The sequence below is a fragment of the Musa acuminata genome, chromosome BXJ1-8 (assembly GCF_036884655.1).
Source record: "Musa acuminata AAA Group cultivar baxijiao chromosome BXJ1-8, Cavendish_Baxijiao_AAA, whole genome shotgun sequence".
In the NCBI taxonomy this organism is placed as follows: domain Eukaryota; kingdom Viridiplantae; phylum Streptophyta; class Magnoliopsida; order Zingiberales; family Musaceae; genus Musa; species Musa acuminata.
The window spans coordinates 13,662,297-13,679,300 of NC_088334.1; the positions used below are offsets into that span (position 1 = coordinate 13,662,297).

At 40.9% G+C, this 17,004-nt stretch overlaps 2 protein-coding genes across 3 annotated transcripts; both read right to left on the bottom strand.

Annotated features, from left to right (window-relative positions):
* Positions 1-265: 265 nt before the first annotated feature.
* LOC103994592 (BOI-related E3 ubiquitin-protein ligase 1) lies at positions 266-2,014 on the bottom strand. The gene is made up of 4 exons (XM_009414970.3): positions 1,628-2,014; positions 1,424-1,515; positions 985-1,346; positions 266-901 (listed from the first exon to the last, which is right to left on the bottom strand). The coding sequence occupies exons 1-4, from the start codon at positions 1,672-1,674 to the stop codon at positions 383-385; spliced, it is 1,020 nt and encodes a 339-aa protein (XP_009413245.2). The 5' UTR covers positions 1,675-2,014; the 3' UTR covers positions 266-382.
* A 2,238-nt stretch (positions 2,015-4,252) lies between these two features.
* LOC135587605 (uncharacterized) lies at positions 4,253-9,078 on the bottom strand. Of its 2 annotated transcripts, none has more exons than XM_065079198.1 (6): positions 8,916-9,078; positions 7,953-8,168; positions 5,848-5,909; positions 5,503-5,593; positions 5,339-5,423; positions 4,253-5,247 (listed from the first exon to the last, which is right to left on the bottom strand). In XM_065079198.1, exons 2-6 carry the CDS (start codon positions 8,126-8,128, stop codon positions 4,582-4,584), a joined length of 1,080 nt encoding a protein of 359 aa, XP_064935270.1. In that variant the 5' UTR covers positions 8,129-8,168; positions 8,916-9,078; the 3' UTR covers positions 4,253-4,581. The 2 variants fall into 2 exon arrangements, with proteins under 2 accessions (XP_064935270.1, XP_064935269.1); XM_065079197.1 differs by having other exon boundaries at positions 8,868-9,078.
* Positions 9,079-17,004: the final 7,926 nt, after the last annotated feature.

The following is a 17,004-nucleotide window of genomic DNA, read 5'->3' on the forward strand; positions in this document are numbered from 1 at the left end:
CGACTTTGGTCGCTAAGAAAATTATGAACGGTTTACGAGAATGGCACATCATCATCATCATCATCCTTTTGAATGAGAAAGATTGATCGTTTATAAGCTGACACGCATCAGAACTCATCGAGGGACATATGTTCACCTCCCGACACTCAGATCTTCCATGCCGATGAAATAATTAATTCCTCGTGGGAAACTGAAAGATCATCGGACATGAAAGTTCTTCTTTTTTTTGGGAGTAGGGGCAACGAAAAATCATCGGACATGAAAGTTGTAGATAATTCTAGATTTTATGTTGATTGAATGTATTATTAAAGTTCATTTTCGAGTTTGGAGGATCGGTGAGGAAGGAGCGGAGGGGAGGCGGTGACGGGAGTCGGGGGCGTTCCTACGAGAAGCACACTTGGATGCTTCCCGTTCTGACGCTGCGGCAAACCGGGCACGACTCGGCGGCAGTCGCGGCGTCACAGGCGTCGCAGAGGCATAGGTGGCGGCACGGGAGGAGCACCACCGAGGCTGCCCGACGCCGGCACGCGCGGCACGACCGCTCCGGCTCGACTCGGTCCGGATCGACGTAGGCCGACCCGGCTTCCTCGGCGGGTGGGGACTCGTTGCACCCGCCCCCCATCCCCGAGGGGGGAGCCGCGGCAGCAGACGCGGCGTGTTGGAGTTGGGCGTGGAGGGATGCGGCGGTCGCCTGGTCCGCCATGGCTTTGGCTTGCCATGCCATCGACTCCGTTCGGAGGCAGGCGAGTCGATCCTCGAGCTCCGTGCTCCGCCGCTGCGCCCGCTGCACCTCCAGCTCCTTCTCCCGCAACCTCCGGGCGGCCGACTCCTCCGCCGAGGCTAATAAGGCCCGGTAGTGCTTTTGATGCTTCTCCGCCAACGACCGCCGCAGTTGCTCTCCCTTCCACAGAAGCAGAACAATCCAACTTTTACTCTCTTTTTGCCGTCGAGAACCAAAGAAAGAAGAGAGGACCTGGAGGGTACCTGGGCGTGGAGGTACTGTTCGATTTCGTCCTTGTGTCGGTTGATTCGGGCAGCGAATTCTTCAGCCGGAAGGGCGGAGAGGAGGGACGAGGAAACGGAAGAAGACGAAGAGAGAAGCGGATCGGATTGTTTCTGGCTCTGGTACCGATTTTGTCCTTCCAAGGCGAGACGAAGGCCGCCGGGGGTGAAGGGACGGGGGAGGCTTTGAAGCTCGGCGAGGCTCAAAAGAGTGGGAGGTGGAAGCGGAGCCGAAGCGGGCAGGGGTTCCAGGGCGAAGAGGTTGATGAGGTGACCCTGCTGCGGCGGCGACGCCACCGAGACGCCCGTGACTTCCCTTGCCCGCTTCATCGGGTTCCCATTCGCTGTTCACGGAAACTGATCTTTATCTCGGACGACGAACGGAGCAAAGAATCAGCAACAAGAGCCACCTTAATCTCACCTCCATTGGCATTGGCGAAGTAAACCATAGACTGATCGAGAAGCCCAGGGGCGGTTCCAGGGAATTCCATTTCCTTCTTCTCCGGCTCGCTTCTGCATGGATTCCACGGCCACAAATCACCAAAACCATCCATCAAGATGTCAACTCGACGAAGAAGCCAACAAGGAAATTGGCATCAAAATGCGAGCTTGACCCAAAGCGTACCTATTTAGTAGCAGAACGTTGGAGGGGTGTTGGGCTCGAACTGCCATGGCGATAGCAGAGGATAAAATGGGATAACATGTATATAGGGAGAGGTAGAAGAGGGCGAGAGTTGCGGAAGGAATGAAGCAAGCAAGCAAAGGAGGCGGATTCGCCAAAGAGCAGTGCGGAGGAGCGAGGCGGGGGGAGGAATAAAGCAGAAAGAAGCGGTGGAATCGAAGGCAAAGGCAAAGGAGAACTCGGTCCTCAGCCTCTCCTCTTCTTACTTGGTTGTTGTTCTGTGTCGCCCGCTGGTTCCAAACGCCACGCTTTCGATGCAGTTTAGGCAAAGCAAAGACAGGAGAGAGAGAGAGAGAGACAGAGAGAGGAATCAGTCCAAAGAAGGCCTTCGCTTCTTGCGCCCTCCCTCGTACACTCCCCACCCACAAAATAAAGAGAGAGAGAGAGAGAGAGAGAGAGAGAGAGAGGTGGGGGCTGCTGTTTTCACCGATTGCTTGCTGCTCACCGTAATCTTTCTTTTTTATTTTGGTGGAAAAAGCTGTCGTCGATTTTTAGACTTTCTTTATGATTTAGTTTCTAAATCCAGATGATAATATGGTAGTAGTACATGTAAACGTGCATACCAATCCACACTTGGGTTCTTCGATCTTATCATATCTGAGTTGCACCGGTGAACCGATTTGGGGTTGGAGACCGATTCATCCGTGTTCCGAAAAGGGGATCGATTATCCCGCCGTTGTTTCATTTATCATTTATTTCTTTGGACGAAGAATGTTGGATGAGAGTTTTCGTTTGAAATTAAAAAGATCTATTACAAAAAAGTTTTAAGTGCGTTAATAGAAATTGTATTTCTTCTACACCTCTTTTTTATTTGTTTTATTCATACATAACTTATTATCATAATTTAATCTCATTCATTAATAATATGTATTGATACTTTAAATGAGATTTGAAACAACTTTGTAAGCTGGTATTTAAGGGTGTTAGACGACGACAAAATAAGGAGCATAGAATCACAGGAATGCGTGAATGGGCTGTTGGGATTCCATCAGCTACCGGGGACGCCATAATTTGCAGGCAGGGCGGTCGTCGTCATGGGGTGAGCCCGTCCATCCCATCCCATCCCATCTCATCGACGACGAGCCACGGGGTGGGTTTTGGCAATTATTGCCCGGTGAACAAAGAAGATATTTCATACTAATTGGCACTGATGTCAAGTTTGATGTTGGGAGCACGTAACCCATCCATCCATCATTTGCACGTAACTCACATTCCATCTTCTCTTATCTCATTGATCGGATCGGATATTCTAATGTGATAAAGAAATCACAGTGAAGACTCCTCCTCGATGAAATCAAATCATCCAAATAGATAAGGAGAAGAGGGAGGGAGAGAGAGAGAGAGAGAGAGAGAGAGAGAGAGAGAGAAAACTTTTAACTGTGATCGATTTCAAAATGGTTGACATTTGCAGTTGGAAAATCACAATATTTAGTCATTTAGGCTGTCGAATTCAACTGATGTCACATGGTCGGGTGGGTGTATGCTTGCCCTCTCATGCAAGTAATTACCGAGTAACGTGCGACTTCAGATTAGATTCATCTCTTTCTCTGTCTCTTAAGCCTGCACTTGTTGCGTGAATGATTCGAGACTGACGTGCTGATAAAAGCAGAGCCTCCTGATAAAAAAAAGTAGGAGTTAATTTTGCCATCTGAGGCCATGCTTATCGATCCAGAGAAAGAGAAAGACAACCCAAACAAACACAAAAAGGGTCTGATAGATGGTGATATTGATCTCCGCCAACACACGGAAGCTTTTGTCGAAGCTAAGATGGAGGAGGTCAAGATGAAGAAGAGTTATCATCATGCGTGCACCGGTTGCCATGATCCAGATTCCTAGCATATAGTCACCGAGAACGAGATTTAAGGTCCATCAATCAAACTGATGCCTCGGGGATTAGTTATGGACGACCTGGAAGCAATCACAGACAAACGAAAGGTGGTGGAAGAACATCGAGTATCTTGTTAGTGGATGAACCAAATCCTACTTAAGGACACTTTCTCATCCATTCCACCTCACCAATGCCAATGCCAATGCCAATGCCACCTAACAATTACTAACAAGTTGGTTTCCTTTAGTCCTTCTCGGAAGTAAGAACGAACATTTAGTAATGAGGTGTCAGAGAGCCTTCTGTATCTCGCTCTCTCTCATCAATGCAACAGTCTCGGCTGCTGGCGTCCTCCATCTCGATGCTATCACGCCATCCTTGCCCACCTACTGTCTCTTCACACATCCCACCGTTTCCTCTGACATCACCTCCTCCTTACCCACCCCCCATCGCCACAGTCGAACAACATTCCATTTGGGAGGCTATTGGCGTGTCCAGATTTTGATTCAAAAGGATTCATTCTAGTGCTAGAAAATAACATTAGAATACCCAATTTTATGGAGAGGATTATCCACAGACTAACCTTTTAGGCACAAAATACATCCTAAGGATGATTGATGATTTCCTCGTACCGATTTAACTCCGCCCGGCCTATGCAGAAACAAAGTTCGCTAAAAAAAAGTTCAAACCACAAATGATTTCCAGGATGTTTCACGGTAATGGAAGAAGTCATGCACCATTAGTGAAACATAAAAAATTCCATACCAGTAAGTAAACATTAGATTGGGGAAAAAAAAAGGTGACACTGAAGTTAATGGTACAAGGAAACCCCAAACTTGAAAGTTTACAGGCAGGTTTGGTTTTCTCTTGATTTCTTTAAGAAGTTGGGATGGTAAACCGATTACTGGCGCTGATTATACAGAGATACATATATGGAGATTCGGACACCTAAAAATAATAATGAAACTAATCCTCAGCAGCACACCATATTTCCATCCACTTTTTAAATAGTCTGCATGATGCCCAAGCTAGTCAGCCTTGTCAATGATAATGGATTGGAGATCCGCTTTAATCACAACTCTGCAATACTGCTAAGAGATGAAAACTGTGTGTTGATGTTTGCAAGAGTATCTTGATCAACATGGGCAGTCATCCACATCTTGGGTGGAGAACAAAATGACAAAGCTGTCACGTCTGCTGATTCTTGCTTGGGTGTCGAGTGATCTTCACTTGTCAGATTATCAGATGTGCACTGCAGCTTCAAGTCCATGCAACCTCTTATATCTTCTTCACTATGCGCTTTGTTCAGTTTATTGATTACATCATCCATGGTTGAATTTCTGTCGTGGCGCCATTTCATAATCTGTCTTGATCTTTTGAACTCTCTATGATCATCTAGGTCATCATCATTTATTGAACAATCATCAGAAACGAATTCTCCTTTCTGCAACTCACATAATTTCTGGTCGATGAGGTTTCGTGTCCTCTCCTGAAAACTCTCAGCTCTTTCAGAATTGGATTTCAGCTTCATCTTAATCTCAGAGACCAATTTTTCAGAAGAACCAGCAACCAATGCAGTCTGATCACCCGGTTCTGTTCCTTGCGTGATTGAGAATGTTTCCTCCAGTAAATTCACATTTTGCATGTACCTATCAAATGCCTCGTTTTCAACTTCAATATCTCGTTCAATATGCTCTCTTAACTTCATAAACCTCCACCTGTTTATATTCACAGCATCCTGAGACATTATCAAGATCATGGAAGTCCTGAGCAAAAATAACAGGCAGTTTCAGCAATTCAGAAGAACAGATTGTATATGATGCCCATACCTTTCTGTTCAACGGTTTCCTAGCTCGTAAGATATTGGCAACATTAGTGGAAATCTGCCTGAGTGAGTTGAGTCTCCCAGAAGCCCTGATATGATTAAATATTAGATAATCACGAGGAAAAATCCAGGTGTAGATCCTTTTAGATCTGATTTGCTACAGCATACCCTGATGAGGACACATCATTGGATGGTTGTTCTATCGTCGTGGAGCTAGAAGGTGGTGGTTTGTCCGGCAAAGTACCATTGTGTTTAAGAACTGTTATTTTTGCCATCAAAGCAAAATTAATGAAAGTGGATATTAGAAACATGTATGGTTTAACTCATTATGGTACTTACATTGAAACATCATAGCAGGGCATAAATTTTCTATATGATCAGTTGGTAAAATAAGTGCATCAAAGAATTTAAATGGAATCAATGAAATCATGATCAGCTTAAATAAACAGATGATCTCAATGAGGTTTGGTTTTCTTAATGATTACCGATCTCCATAGTAGCTTATCCACTTACCATGAATATGACATGGATTTTCAGCTTTGGCGCAGCAACTCTTGCATGACTGAAAAGGGCACCTGAAAAAGCAATGCAAAAAATTCCTAAAGGTCTGTGCAACGATCACCCAGAGAACACAATCATTCTAGACAAGAAATACCAATAGCACAATGCAGTTTTACATTTTTAACTTAACATATGACTTGAACTCGATGCACCTTTTTCAAGGGCTAGTTTAATGATATGTTCATGGCTTACTTATACATCTGTTGCTTCCTAAAGCAAGGATTTTCCTGTACCTTCTTCAAGACTTGAGTTAAGGGAAACATCAGAGTTTCTCTTCTGGTCTCATGAGATTAAATTACAACCATTTGAAGAATAAAGTTTAGAAGGAAAAAAGAACCAAGAGGAGAGGAGATAAAGAAAAGGAGAAAACGAAAAAGAATATAAGAAAGAAGAGAGAGCAAAAAGAGAAGAGAATGAAGGAAGCCATAGTGTGTGTGTTCCTCGTTGGATTAGTCTGCCCGAACGCAGGGTATCGATGCTTAAAGCTGTAATCATCAAGCTATAGCATACGGATTCCGAATTACTACCTGATAATAACAGTACTAATTTAATATTTGTCCAACACACAACCAGAGTATATTAATTATTGGATCAGGATCCACATTTGAACCTCCTGATTCCTTGATAGAATCAGATCCTAGTTGGACCCAATGCATGCTCATTGCAAAGGCCCTCTATTACCCTCTATGGTTTACAAACAGAAAGAGGACAGGAAAAAGAAGAAAGTTCCACCCCTCTCTTCTTTCCTCTTTCATGTGTTTATTAGATCTCTAGTTACACAAACAATCACTGGGCCAGAACTGCCTCTGGATGGTCAACTGCAAATTAAACACTCTTGCACATGTTGGTCTGTACATGCTGGCCTAAAAGGGTAGGTAGAAGTAAGCCAGTGTACCGAACATACGGAAAAATACAAACATTTAGACAGCTTTTCACTTTTCATCAGCAGTTTTCTTAGGTTTACTGCTCCATACCAATCAGTAAATATTGGCCCAACAAGATCCCAGTATGGATACTAATATTTGACTCTGCATGATAAACAATGAGTCTCATCCAATCCTTTTGTTGAAGACTAGTAAGAAACTTTTCAAGCACCAACCATTCTTCTAAGATACTGGAAACGAGAACATCCTTGCCATTGGGCCACTAGATGGCCCTAAAATCTTATTGCTTTAAGTTGAGTACTTTTAATCTTGACTTGTGAACCAAACCAAAGAAGTCTTGTCCGATAATAACGATGAACCAAAATATGAAAAATCAGTTAATGCTGATCCCTGTTAAATTTGACTAAAAACCAGACAAACAACAGTGACAAAATGGCTGAGGCAATCCTTACTTTGGCATAAAATTATGAAGCTAAAACAGTAAACAAGCGGCCATAGATACTAAGCAGACCCAAAACTTTCTTGAACAAACATAAACCAGTTATTAAAGAGATTTACACACTACTTATCAAATTGGATACTTCAACAACGGCCTTGTTTAAGAGCAAGGGATCTTTTCCATAAGGTTGTACTATGAATTCATACGTAAGCTTTCCCTAATCCTGAAGGGTTCTTGTTCATTCAAACATATGACTTGGGATTAATATCAATTTAATTCCAAATAACTGTCAAGTCAATATCTCAAAAAAGATCCACACATTGTTCTAAGCTTGGACTTTAAAGTCAACATGGCATGTTGTGAAGCAAACATCGTAACTTAACAAGTTCACCGAAAAAGGACACAAGTTTAAGAGACAGTATCAGCTCATCCAATAATTACATCCTGATGCAAGAATAATGCCAAATGAGGGGGAAAAAAATCTACTAGTAAAAAATGCAGCATTAAAAAATGACAGGGACTAGACGGTCTCCAATCAAGAAGCTATCTTCGATCTAATCATGGAAATTCCTTGTTCTAAACAAGTGGACGATGCATATATTTTCCTAAAGTTCAATGTTTACTGGCTTCAAAATTATACAAGGCTTCAACTCTTTGTTGCTTCACTAAAGAAAAGATGCTGTAGTAGACTAAATTTTGCAACTTGAAAAAACTAAATAAGTAAACGCTTCTACCTAGAGCGAGCAACATTGCCACATTTGATGCACTTGGGCTTGTTAAGGCCCCGAAGGCTTGGTTTTGGCATTTCAAAAGCACCAGGCCGTTGTGATGTTATGTTGCCATCTATGGCCGTGATGGCCGTAATAGAGTCACCAATCTTGCCACTAGAGCCCGGAGATGAAGAAGCCATGAGCCAGATCTCTTCCAAAAGATAAAGCTAAAAACAGCGACTGCACAATTTACAAAAAGTAAAGAATAATAGTCAAATTATATTCAAGCTAATTCACAGAGACAGTGCACGTCTCTGTTAAGAAAGCATGAACTGATCACTAAAGGACATATACCACAAAGATGATTGTCAGGCACATGCATGCAAAAGTCAAATATAGTATCTATAACTCTTCGAGTCTCAGACTTAAGCCATTTTCTAGCACTACATAGCTCCAGACCAGAAGTCCACAAAGTACATTGAACTTGTGCCAAAAAGTTTTCATCGAAGTCATAAGAAGCTACACTAATAGCCTGAATAGCAATGAAAACTTAGCTGCGATCAAATTATAAAAGATGGAAAAAGGTCCAAGGGAGGAAGACGATGCTTCGGAAACCAATCAAAGTGGATTAGGCAGGGCATAAGCCAACAACAGGTACAGATTGATCATTCAACTCATGCCAACAAGCTACCATGACGATTTTGAGTCTCAAAATGAGTGCCCTTCGGAAGCCCCTTATGCAGAAACAAAAGGGATCCAGATCCCAGGTCAATCAAAATCTGAAGGACCAAGAGAAAATGATCCTTAATGGATCCCGATATCCAATTTGATCCATTGATAATCAAAGGAAGGGAAGGAAAGGATTGTGATGCTTGAAGTTCATTACTGCCATAAAGAAGAAGAAGAAGAAGAAGAAAACCCAGAGCGAAAGAGACGCACCAGAAGAGGGAATTTGGTACACTATTTCGCCTTTGGAAGAAACCCTACCAAAGAAAAAGAGGGAGAGAGCGGAGGAGGAGAACGGCCGAAGAGGAGCCCGCCGCCACAACAAAGAATCCAACAGCGCCGGCCCTTCACCGCCACCGGATGAGAGAAGAGGGCGGTCGTAGCGGGCGGCCGAACCGTTCGGCGTCGGAGAAGAAGTGGGCGAAAGAACGGCGACCCGACCGGTCCAAGGTAAAAAGGTACGATGTTTCGGTTCTCCCCGAACCAAGGACACAACAATCACCAGCCGGGTCGTCAGTGTTGCGGATTGCCAGCGTGGCGACATTCCGAGGCGTCGGATGAGGGGTGGGGACACCGTTTGGGGGCTTCTTCCGCCCTTCGTGAGTGCACGGAAACGAAGACCCATCGGAATCATCGGATGGGTCTTCCCTCGCAAGCCCAACCAACAAATCCACAAACCCAACTGGTCGAATAAAACGCGTAGGTCAAGATCAGACTGGACTAGTGTGCGCGTGTGTTAGGATGAACACTAAGAGGGTGGGGGGTGAATTAGTGCAACAGTAAAAATTATATCTTCAAAAAATTTTCGTACGATAAAAGCTGATTTCGATGTAGAAAATTGATTTTGGAAACTTAACTTTGAAACACGTTCGTAAATGAATTGAAGACAGTAAACAATTGAAGAGGTTTGCAGTTAAAGTAAATTGCTCAAGACATAAACGCAAACCAAATTTTAGAGTGGTTCGGTCAACGTGACCTACATCCACTTTCGGCTTCCTCCTTCGACGAGGTCACCGGCATCCACTAGAGGCCTTCCTTCAATAGGCGAAGGCCAATCACCTTTTACACTCCTCTTCTCCTTTTATCGGGTTTAGGAGATAACCCTTACAAGCACTCACTCTCCTCTCTAAATAGAAATCTAAGTTTAAGCTAGAGGAGGGAATACACTTATGATCGCAGTAGCGTTTTCTCTCTTTTAATCTCTCTGTGCTTGTGTGCTTTAACTAGGGATGAGATGGGTATTTATAGGCTTCAAGTTGATTCAAACTTGGAGCCTAAAACTTTCCCATCTCGGGTTCCCTAGGCACGAGCAGTACCACTGCCTGTGCTGGCTGGTACCACCGCCTAGTGTCAGTCGACACTAACACAGTCTTGGGTGGTACCATCGCCTGGGGGGCACTATTGGGTGGTACCATCGCTTGATACAGTCTCGAAGATTGTGCCACGATGATGAAACTTCTTGGGACACTGTTTGGGTCTCTTATTGGGCCCAACACAGTTCTTACATGGGCCTTGCTAGCCCCTAATTGGGTTGGCCCAAATCCAAGCCCAATTATGTGCTAACTACGAAATCCTAAGACATTTGCTAAGCTAAACAAGTCCCTATGTCTATTCTTCCAGCGATCTTCCAGCGAACTTCCGACGATCTCTCGGTAATGTTCCGACGGACTCCCGGCAAGCTCCTGGACTTCGACGATCTTCTTGGCGAGTTTTAATGAGCTTCTCTGGCAAGCTCCGAGACTTCTCGGCTGGTTTCGCCAGAACTTCCGATGAACTCTCCAACTCGCAACGAAATCGCGTCCTTGACTCCGGGACTTCATTTTGCTTCATGCCTTGTTATCGTAGTTAGTCCTACACATGTAAAACATACTTTAATCTAGACAATTAATACTAATCATTAATCAAGTTGTCCAGCATGTCATTGGTCCCTCAACGCTTCATCTGATTCTTCGTTGCATCGTCCTCTCTTGCGGCTTATTGCTCAATCGATCAGTTGACTCCGTAACTTCGATATCCTTGGTGCAATATCCACTCTTATTGGTTCAATGCCTGAATCCACGGCCCGAAGCCTTCTGTCGATACGTTGATCGATCCACTGGTCCGACGCCCAATCTTTTGATATGTTTTTCTCCAACACAACATGATTCTTCTTGCTTTAATTGTCTCATCTTGATCGAAGTATCCTGTGTCACTCAAAACGCAGATTAAAATATAAATATTTATCGATTGGTTTCATCATCAAAATTCGAGATTCAGTAATCTTCCCCTTTTTGATGATGATAACTAATCGACGATGGTGTTAACCTTAACTCTCGGAGTTTAAACAAACTCCCCCTATCAATATACCTTATTGATAGAAACTCTTGGATTCAAAAATCCAAGTAACATGTCATGATCAAATCATGCATGACATCAACAATACTTCTCTTCCTTTGTCATCAACAAAAAGGAGAAGTCCACTATTCATGTGTTTGGAAATATAAGTTTAACTGATTGCATGAAAAATATATCAAGTTTTATCATCATGCAATTTAGTAAAAATTTAGCAAGTGCTACATTATATTAGAACATGCCAGCTATCAAGTTTTAGATATGCAAGGTAGTAAGATAGCATGTTCTACATCATACAAGTTAGGAAAATTTATCATCATTTTAGAAAGTGTAAGCTAGTAATTTTCTATCACTTTACAACATGCATAATCACCAAATCATCATTAATTTTAAGATGTGCATGATTACAAATTTTACAAGTTTGTATTTTTACTTTTTAAGATAGGCAAACTAGTGATATTCAAGATAGCAAACTCTTTCTTCTCTTTTGAGAAGTGTCATTTTTTGTTTCCTTTGCAAAGTGTAAGCTAACAAATTTTACATATATGAAAGTTGGCAAAGTTTTACATCTTTTGAGATATGCAAGCTTTTTGCTTCTCTTTATGATGTCCAAACTAGCAACTGTTGCTTTTCTTTGCGATGCACAAGTTAGTAAATTTTGCTTCATTCTTGAATTGTGCAAGTTAGCATCTTTCTCTTTGAGATATGCACATTAGTAACTCTTTCTCCCCCTTTGTCATTATCAAAAAGAAGGGAAGAATATAATTTTATATCTTTTTTTCCCTTTATAATTTTTAAATCATGATAAAGGAAAATAGCATAGATGAAAATTCAACACCGAGTCCATGGAAATGTCAATCCACACCGAGTCCGGTATGGGTAGTGGTTGTAGCTTCCCTGGACTTGGCCACTGTTTCACCCTTATGCTGTTGACATACATCACATTATGCCACATATTCAACAATAATTTTTTCATCCCTCTCCAATAAAAATTTTACTTCACTCTTTTGTAGGTTCTCAGGAATCCGGAGTGCCCTGCTGAAGGTGTGGAGTGCATTTCATACAGGATGATTTTGATGCAAGGGGAGTCATGTATAAGCACAATGCGACCTTTGTAGCGTAGATCCCTCGAATCCCAAGTGTAGTGGGCTATTGCACTTAGATCCTCTAATTTTTTAATGATGTTGCTGATCTTTGGATTCTTCTTCCATTCTTCCCTAATGCCCTCGAGGAAGTTAGTGGTAGGAAGGGAGATGGCTAAAAACTTAGCTTGCTCAGGTAGCCGTGAGAGTGCATCTACAACAACATTTTCTTTCCCCTTTTTGTAAATAATTTCATAATCAAATCCAAGAAGTTTGGTTACCTATTTTTGCTACTCAAGGGATGATATCTTTTACTCCTCGATTCATCTCAATTTGTGTTCTTCTTATTGCGTTCAAAGTAAGTAGTTGCGTTCTTTTTGTTCTTTAATTTTTGTTTCATTAACTTTTTAAATTTATTTGTGAGGAATTCAAGTTCACCATAACTTGAGCTTATGCTCGAGTGATCTTCGTTTGTTCTATGTCTCAAATCCTTCCTATTCTTTGGAAGGTGGTTCTCATGTTCGTCAAGTACCACATTTGTCATTTCATAGGTTATCAAAGACTCTATTAGTTCTTTAAGTGGAAAAATATTTAAATCTTTTGTTTCTTGTATTGTCATTACTTTTAAATTCTAATTTTTAGAAAGAGATCTTAAAATCTTGTTAGCGAGTTCAAAATTCGAAAAGCTTTTACCAAGTCCTTTTAGACTATTGATGACATCCGTAAAATGGGTGTACATGTCTTCAATAGTCTCACTTAGTTTTGTTAGGATCAAGAGCACTAAGAGGGGGGGGGGGGGGGGTGAATTAGCACAGTGGAAAACTTTCGACGATTAAAACTGCATTCGTACGATAAGAGCGATTTCGGTAGAAAATCCGATTCGTAAATCACTTTAACTTATGATCAAGCAAGATGCAGTTAAAGCAAGTCTATGAAGGCAGTTTACAGTTGTGATGGAAATTAGAATGTAAGCGTAAACTAAAATATGATGTTCGTACAATAAAACTGATTTACGTCTAAACGCTGATTTGGAAAATACTGAACTTTGAAACATGATCGTAAAAGCGCAGAAGGCAGTAAACTATTGAGGAGGTTTCCAGTAAAGATAATATGCTCAAAGTAAATGCGAACCGAGATTTAGAGTGGTTCGATCAATCTTGACCTACATCCACTTCTGGCTTCCTCCAACGATGAGGTCACCGACGTCCACTATAGGCTTTCCTTCAATAGGCGAAGGCCAACCACCCTTTTACAGTTTCACTCCTTTTGACGGGCTTAGGAGACAACCCTTACAGAAATTTCTCTCCTCTCTTGAAAGATCAAAACTTGGAAGAAAAGAGGGAGGAGAACTTCTAACTCATACAACACTTTTGAGCTCTAAAAATCACAGAGTAAGATCAGGATTTTGGTGGTTTTTGGGTGCCATTTCATTGCTGAAAGGGTGGGGTATTTATAGGCCCTAACCCAATTTGAATTCCAAGCTCAAAACTATCAATTCCCGAAATTCTGGGGTCTAGCGGTTGCACCGCCTGACTGGGGTGGTTGCACCGCTTGGCAGAGCTCGAAGACTGAGCCTTTGGGCGGTGCCAACTCCTGTAAAGAGCGGTTGCACCTCTTGCCAGTGCTCGGAGACCGAGCTCAGGCGGTTGCACCTCTGTCAGAGACGGTTGCACCGCCCAGCCAGAGCTCGAAGACTGAGCCTTGGGTGGTGCCATCACCGACCCAGGCGGTGCCATCTATGGCCAAGTAATCTGGGTCCGAATGGGCTGATCCATTTGGCCCAATTTAGGTCTATCAAGGGCCCAATTGCCCCAAGATTAAGTTAATGGGATCACCTCCCATTTCTAACTTAATCATCGTGCTAACTATGAATTTCTTAAGGCATTTACTGCAACATGCTCCGATGCGTCAATCGCTTTTTCCGACGAGCTTTCGGCGAACATCCGACGAACCTTCAGCGATGCTCCGGCAGACTTCCGGCAAACTCCTGGACTTACGACGATCCACTTGGCGAGTTCCAATGAGCTTCTTTGGCAAGCTCCTGGACTTCTCGAATTTGTTCTCGCAGAACCTCCGACGACCTTCTGGACTTCCGTCGAACTCTCGAACTCCTAACGTGATCATAGTCTTGACTCCGGTGCAACTTCTGCTGCATGTATTACTTTCATCATAGTTAATCCTGCACACTTATCTCAACATATGGATTAGATAACAAATGACAATTGACGTCATCATCAAAATCTGAGATTCAACAATCTCCCCCTTTTTGATGATGACATTCAATTGATAACGGAGTTAACCTTAACTCCCTCTATCTATGTGTCATAATTGAGATAAGTCATTCTTGAATTCAAAGCCTTTGAATTCAAGAGACATATTGATAAGTTTAAATCATTTAACCTTATCAATACTCCCATCATGATTCCCATCATGATGTATCTCTCTAAAAATGATGTATGATGTCAAGTCTCGACATCCATTTTCAAATTTCAAATATTAATTATGGTAATGATAGTAATTCATCATATGGTAAGATATCAACATGTAAAATTTCAATGTAAGATTTTGATATCTTAACATGATGAACACATTTCAAGTCTTTTAGCAATCATAGCATTTCATCACATGGTAAGATATCAACATGTAGGACTACGACGCAAGTTCTTGATATCTTAACATAATGCAAACATGGCATATTGCTAATATGACAATCATAGTTATCATTAATTCATATATTTTCGATGATGCAAGCATGACATAATCATAGCATCAATACTCATATATCTGCTTCTTTCAACATAATATGGTATTTATAGCATCAATTCATATATTTCTCCCCCTTTGTCATCAACAAAAAGGAGAATGATATAAACAACTTTTAAATATATGTGTAATGCCATAACTAGGTTCATGTCATTTATAGGATACAAACATCTTAAGAAAAACATGACATGGAGATTATTTACATAGAGTGAAAACTTCTTCCTTTTTATTTGTTATTATCTTTTTTGCATGAAGGAGGAAAGCCATTTGTGTAGTTCAAATCGATAGGATATTAATACATGCTTTCCAAGGATCAGGATATTTATGTGAATCAAATCTTTGCACAAAAAATATCTTCATTTTATATGAAGGAATCATCAAATTTATTTCTCAAAGGGAATATTTTTCACATAATAAGTCTTAAAGATATGCATTTGCTAAATAATTCTATTTGTCAAAAATCAATAATGTGAATCAAACTATAAGTGACATATGTTTATTAAGTCCGAAAGAAAATAATGTATGAAATCCAATTGGAACTGAAAATTTAAATTAATACTTTTATGCAATCGGTCAAGACTATACAATCATGAAGACATACTCATTGTTATGGAAGTTTCCAGTATGTCATTTTAGGCATGTAATGGCAATTAAGTGATTTGATCATTCAATCAATAAAGTCCGAATAATAATTTTAACAAATTTATGCATTCGGACACATTAACATCATGGCAATACATCAATATCATGATAATATTTAACATCATGTTAATGTCTTATCAATTTCATGACTATGTTACTTTCTCATATCATATTTACCAAGACACGAGGTTTTCAAATTAGGCATTATAGAAACATTTAATTTTAACATGAAATGCGACAATGAGTAACGAGATTAAGCATATTGTCACCAATTAATACATTAAGTAACCATATCAACGATTAGTAGTCATCAAGGCATTATGATCAAGGTGAGTAATATAAAGAGTTTACAACAACGTAATTGTTACAATAAGAGGTGATTGTGTCCACATATACAAGCTTATTCAGGAGGTGAAAAATTAAAGTGCCTAAATAAAGAGTCAAATTGTGTCCACATATACAAGCTTATCTTGTCTTTGTTCAAATCGGTCCATTCGAATTCCAATGTCTTCGATATATGATGCAGGAGCTTGCCTAAATGGATGTGTTTCATCAAAGGGACAGATCGGAGGAGATTGAGTACCCCTAAAGACTAGTGTTTTGGGTTCTGGTTCAGGTTGAGGGGATCGGTCCTTCTAGGCATTCTAACCCAATTACCGTTTCTATAAACACATCTCAATCGGTGAAGTAGATTTTTGTTTATTATGCTAAACCTATCTACTTTCATCACTTCTTTATCGGGTGGTATTGGAATATCGTAGGCTTTAAGTATTCTAGTGATTATACCACCATATTGAAGCATCATGTCTCTCTTAGATAGTTCTATCTTGTTTTGTTGTATAAGGTATCCAAAACAGATGTTATGTCCTTTTATGATCTAATACATGGTTCCTAATTCCATTTGACTTACTTAATCATGATGGTATTGTTTAGAGAGAATGATGCTAGTTAGGAAATGATGAAGTACATTAGTGTTTAGTGGTAGTAGATGTTCACAGCTTTTAGGAACTATCACTAGGTTGGGATTACCGAAAACTGTTCCTAAGGCTTCAACATATGTTGTCCCAACTGTTTCATTGTCCCACGATCCTCTAAAATAAAGTCCTCTATTTTTTACGGGAATGCCTATCATATCGTAAATGAATTTATCCGCAATGGAGATGTGTTGTCCTAAGAGATAGGTAGACATTCTTTCTTCTTCATCTACTTGTAGATTGTTGTAAAACAGTCTAACAAGTATTGGATAGATGAGTTCACTAATTTGTAAAATAGGGAGTAGATCTAGGTTTGCAAACTATTGGATTGTCTCTAAGTCTCTTAGTTCATCTAAATCTATATGTTTTCCCTTATTGACACTTCTAAATTCGAAAGAAGAAAATTTTTCAGTATGATATTTTGAATCGAAAAGGGTAAGATCAAAGTCTTCCACTAATCTCCTCTTCCCTTGGTCCCTTGAGGATCTTCTAGAGCCCATAACTACTGTTATTTAAGAGGATAGTAATGAGCAAGAGTAAATGAATCAAAAACAGAAT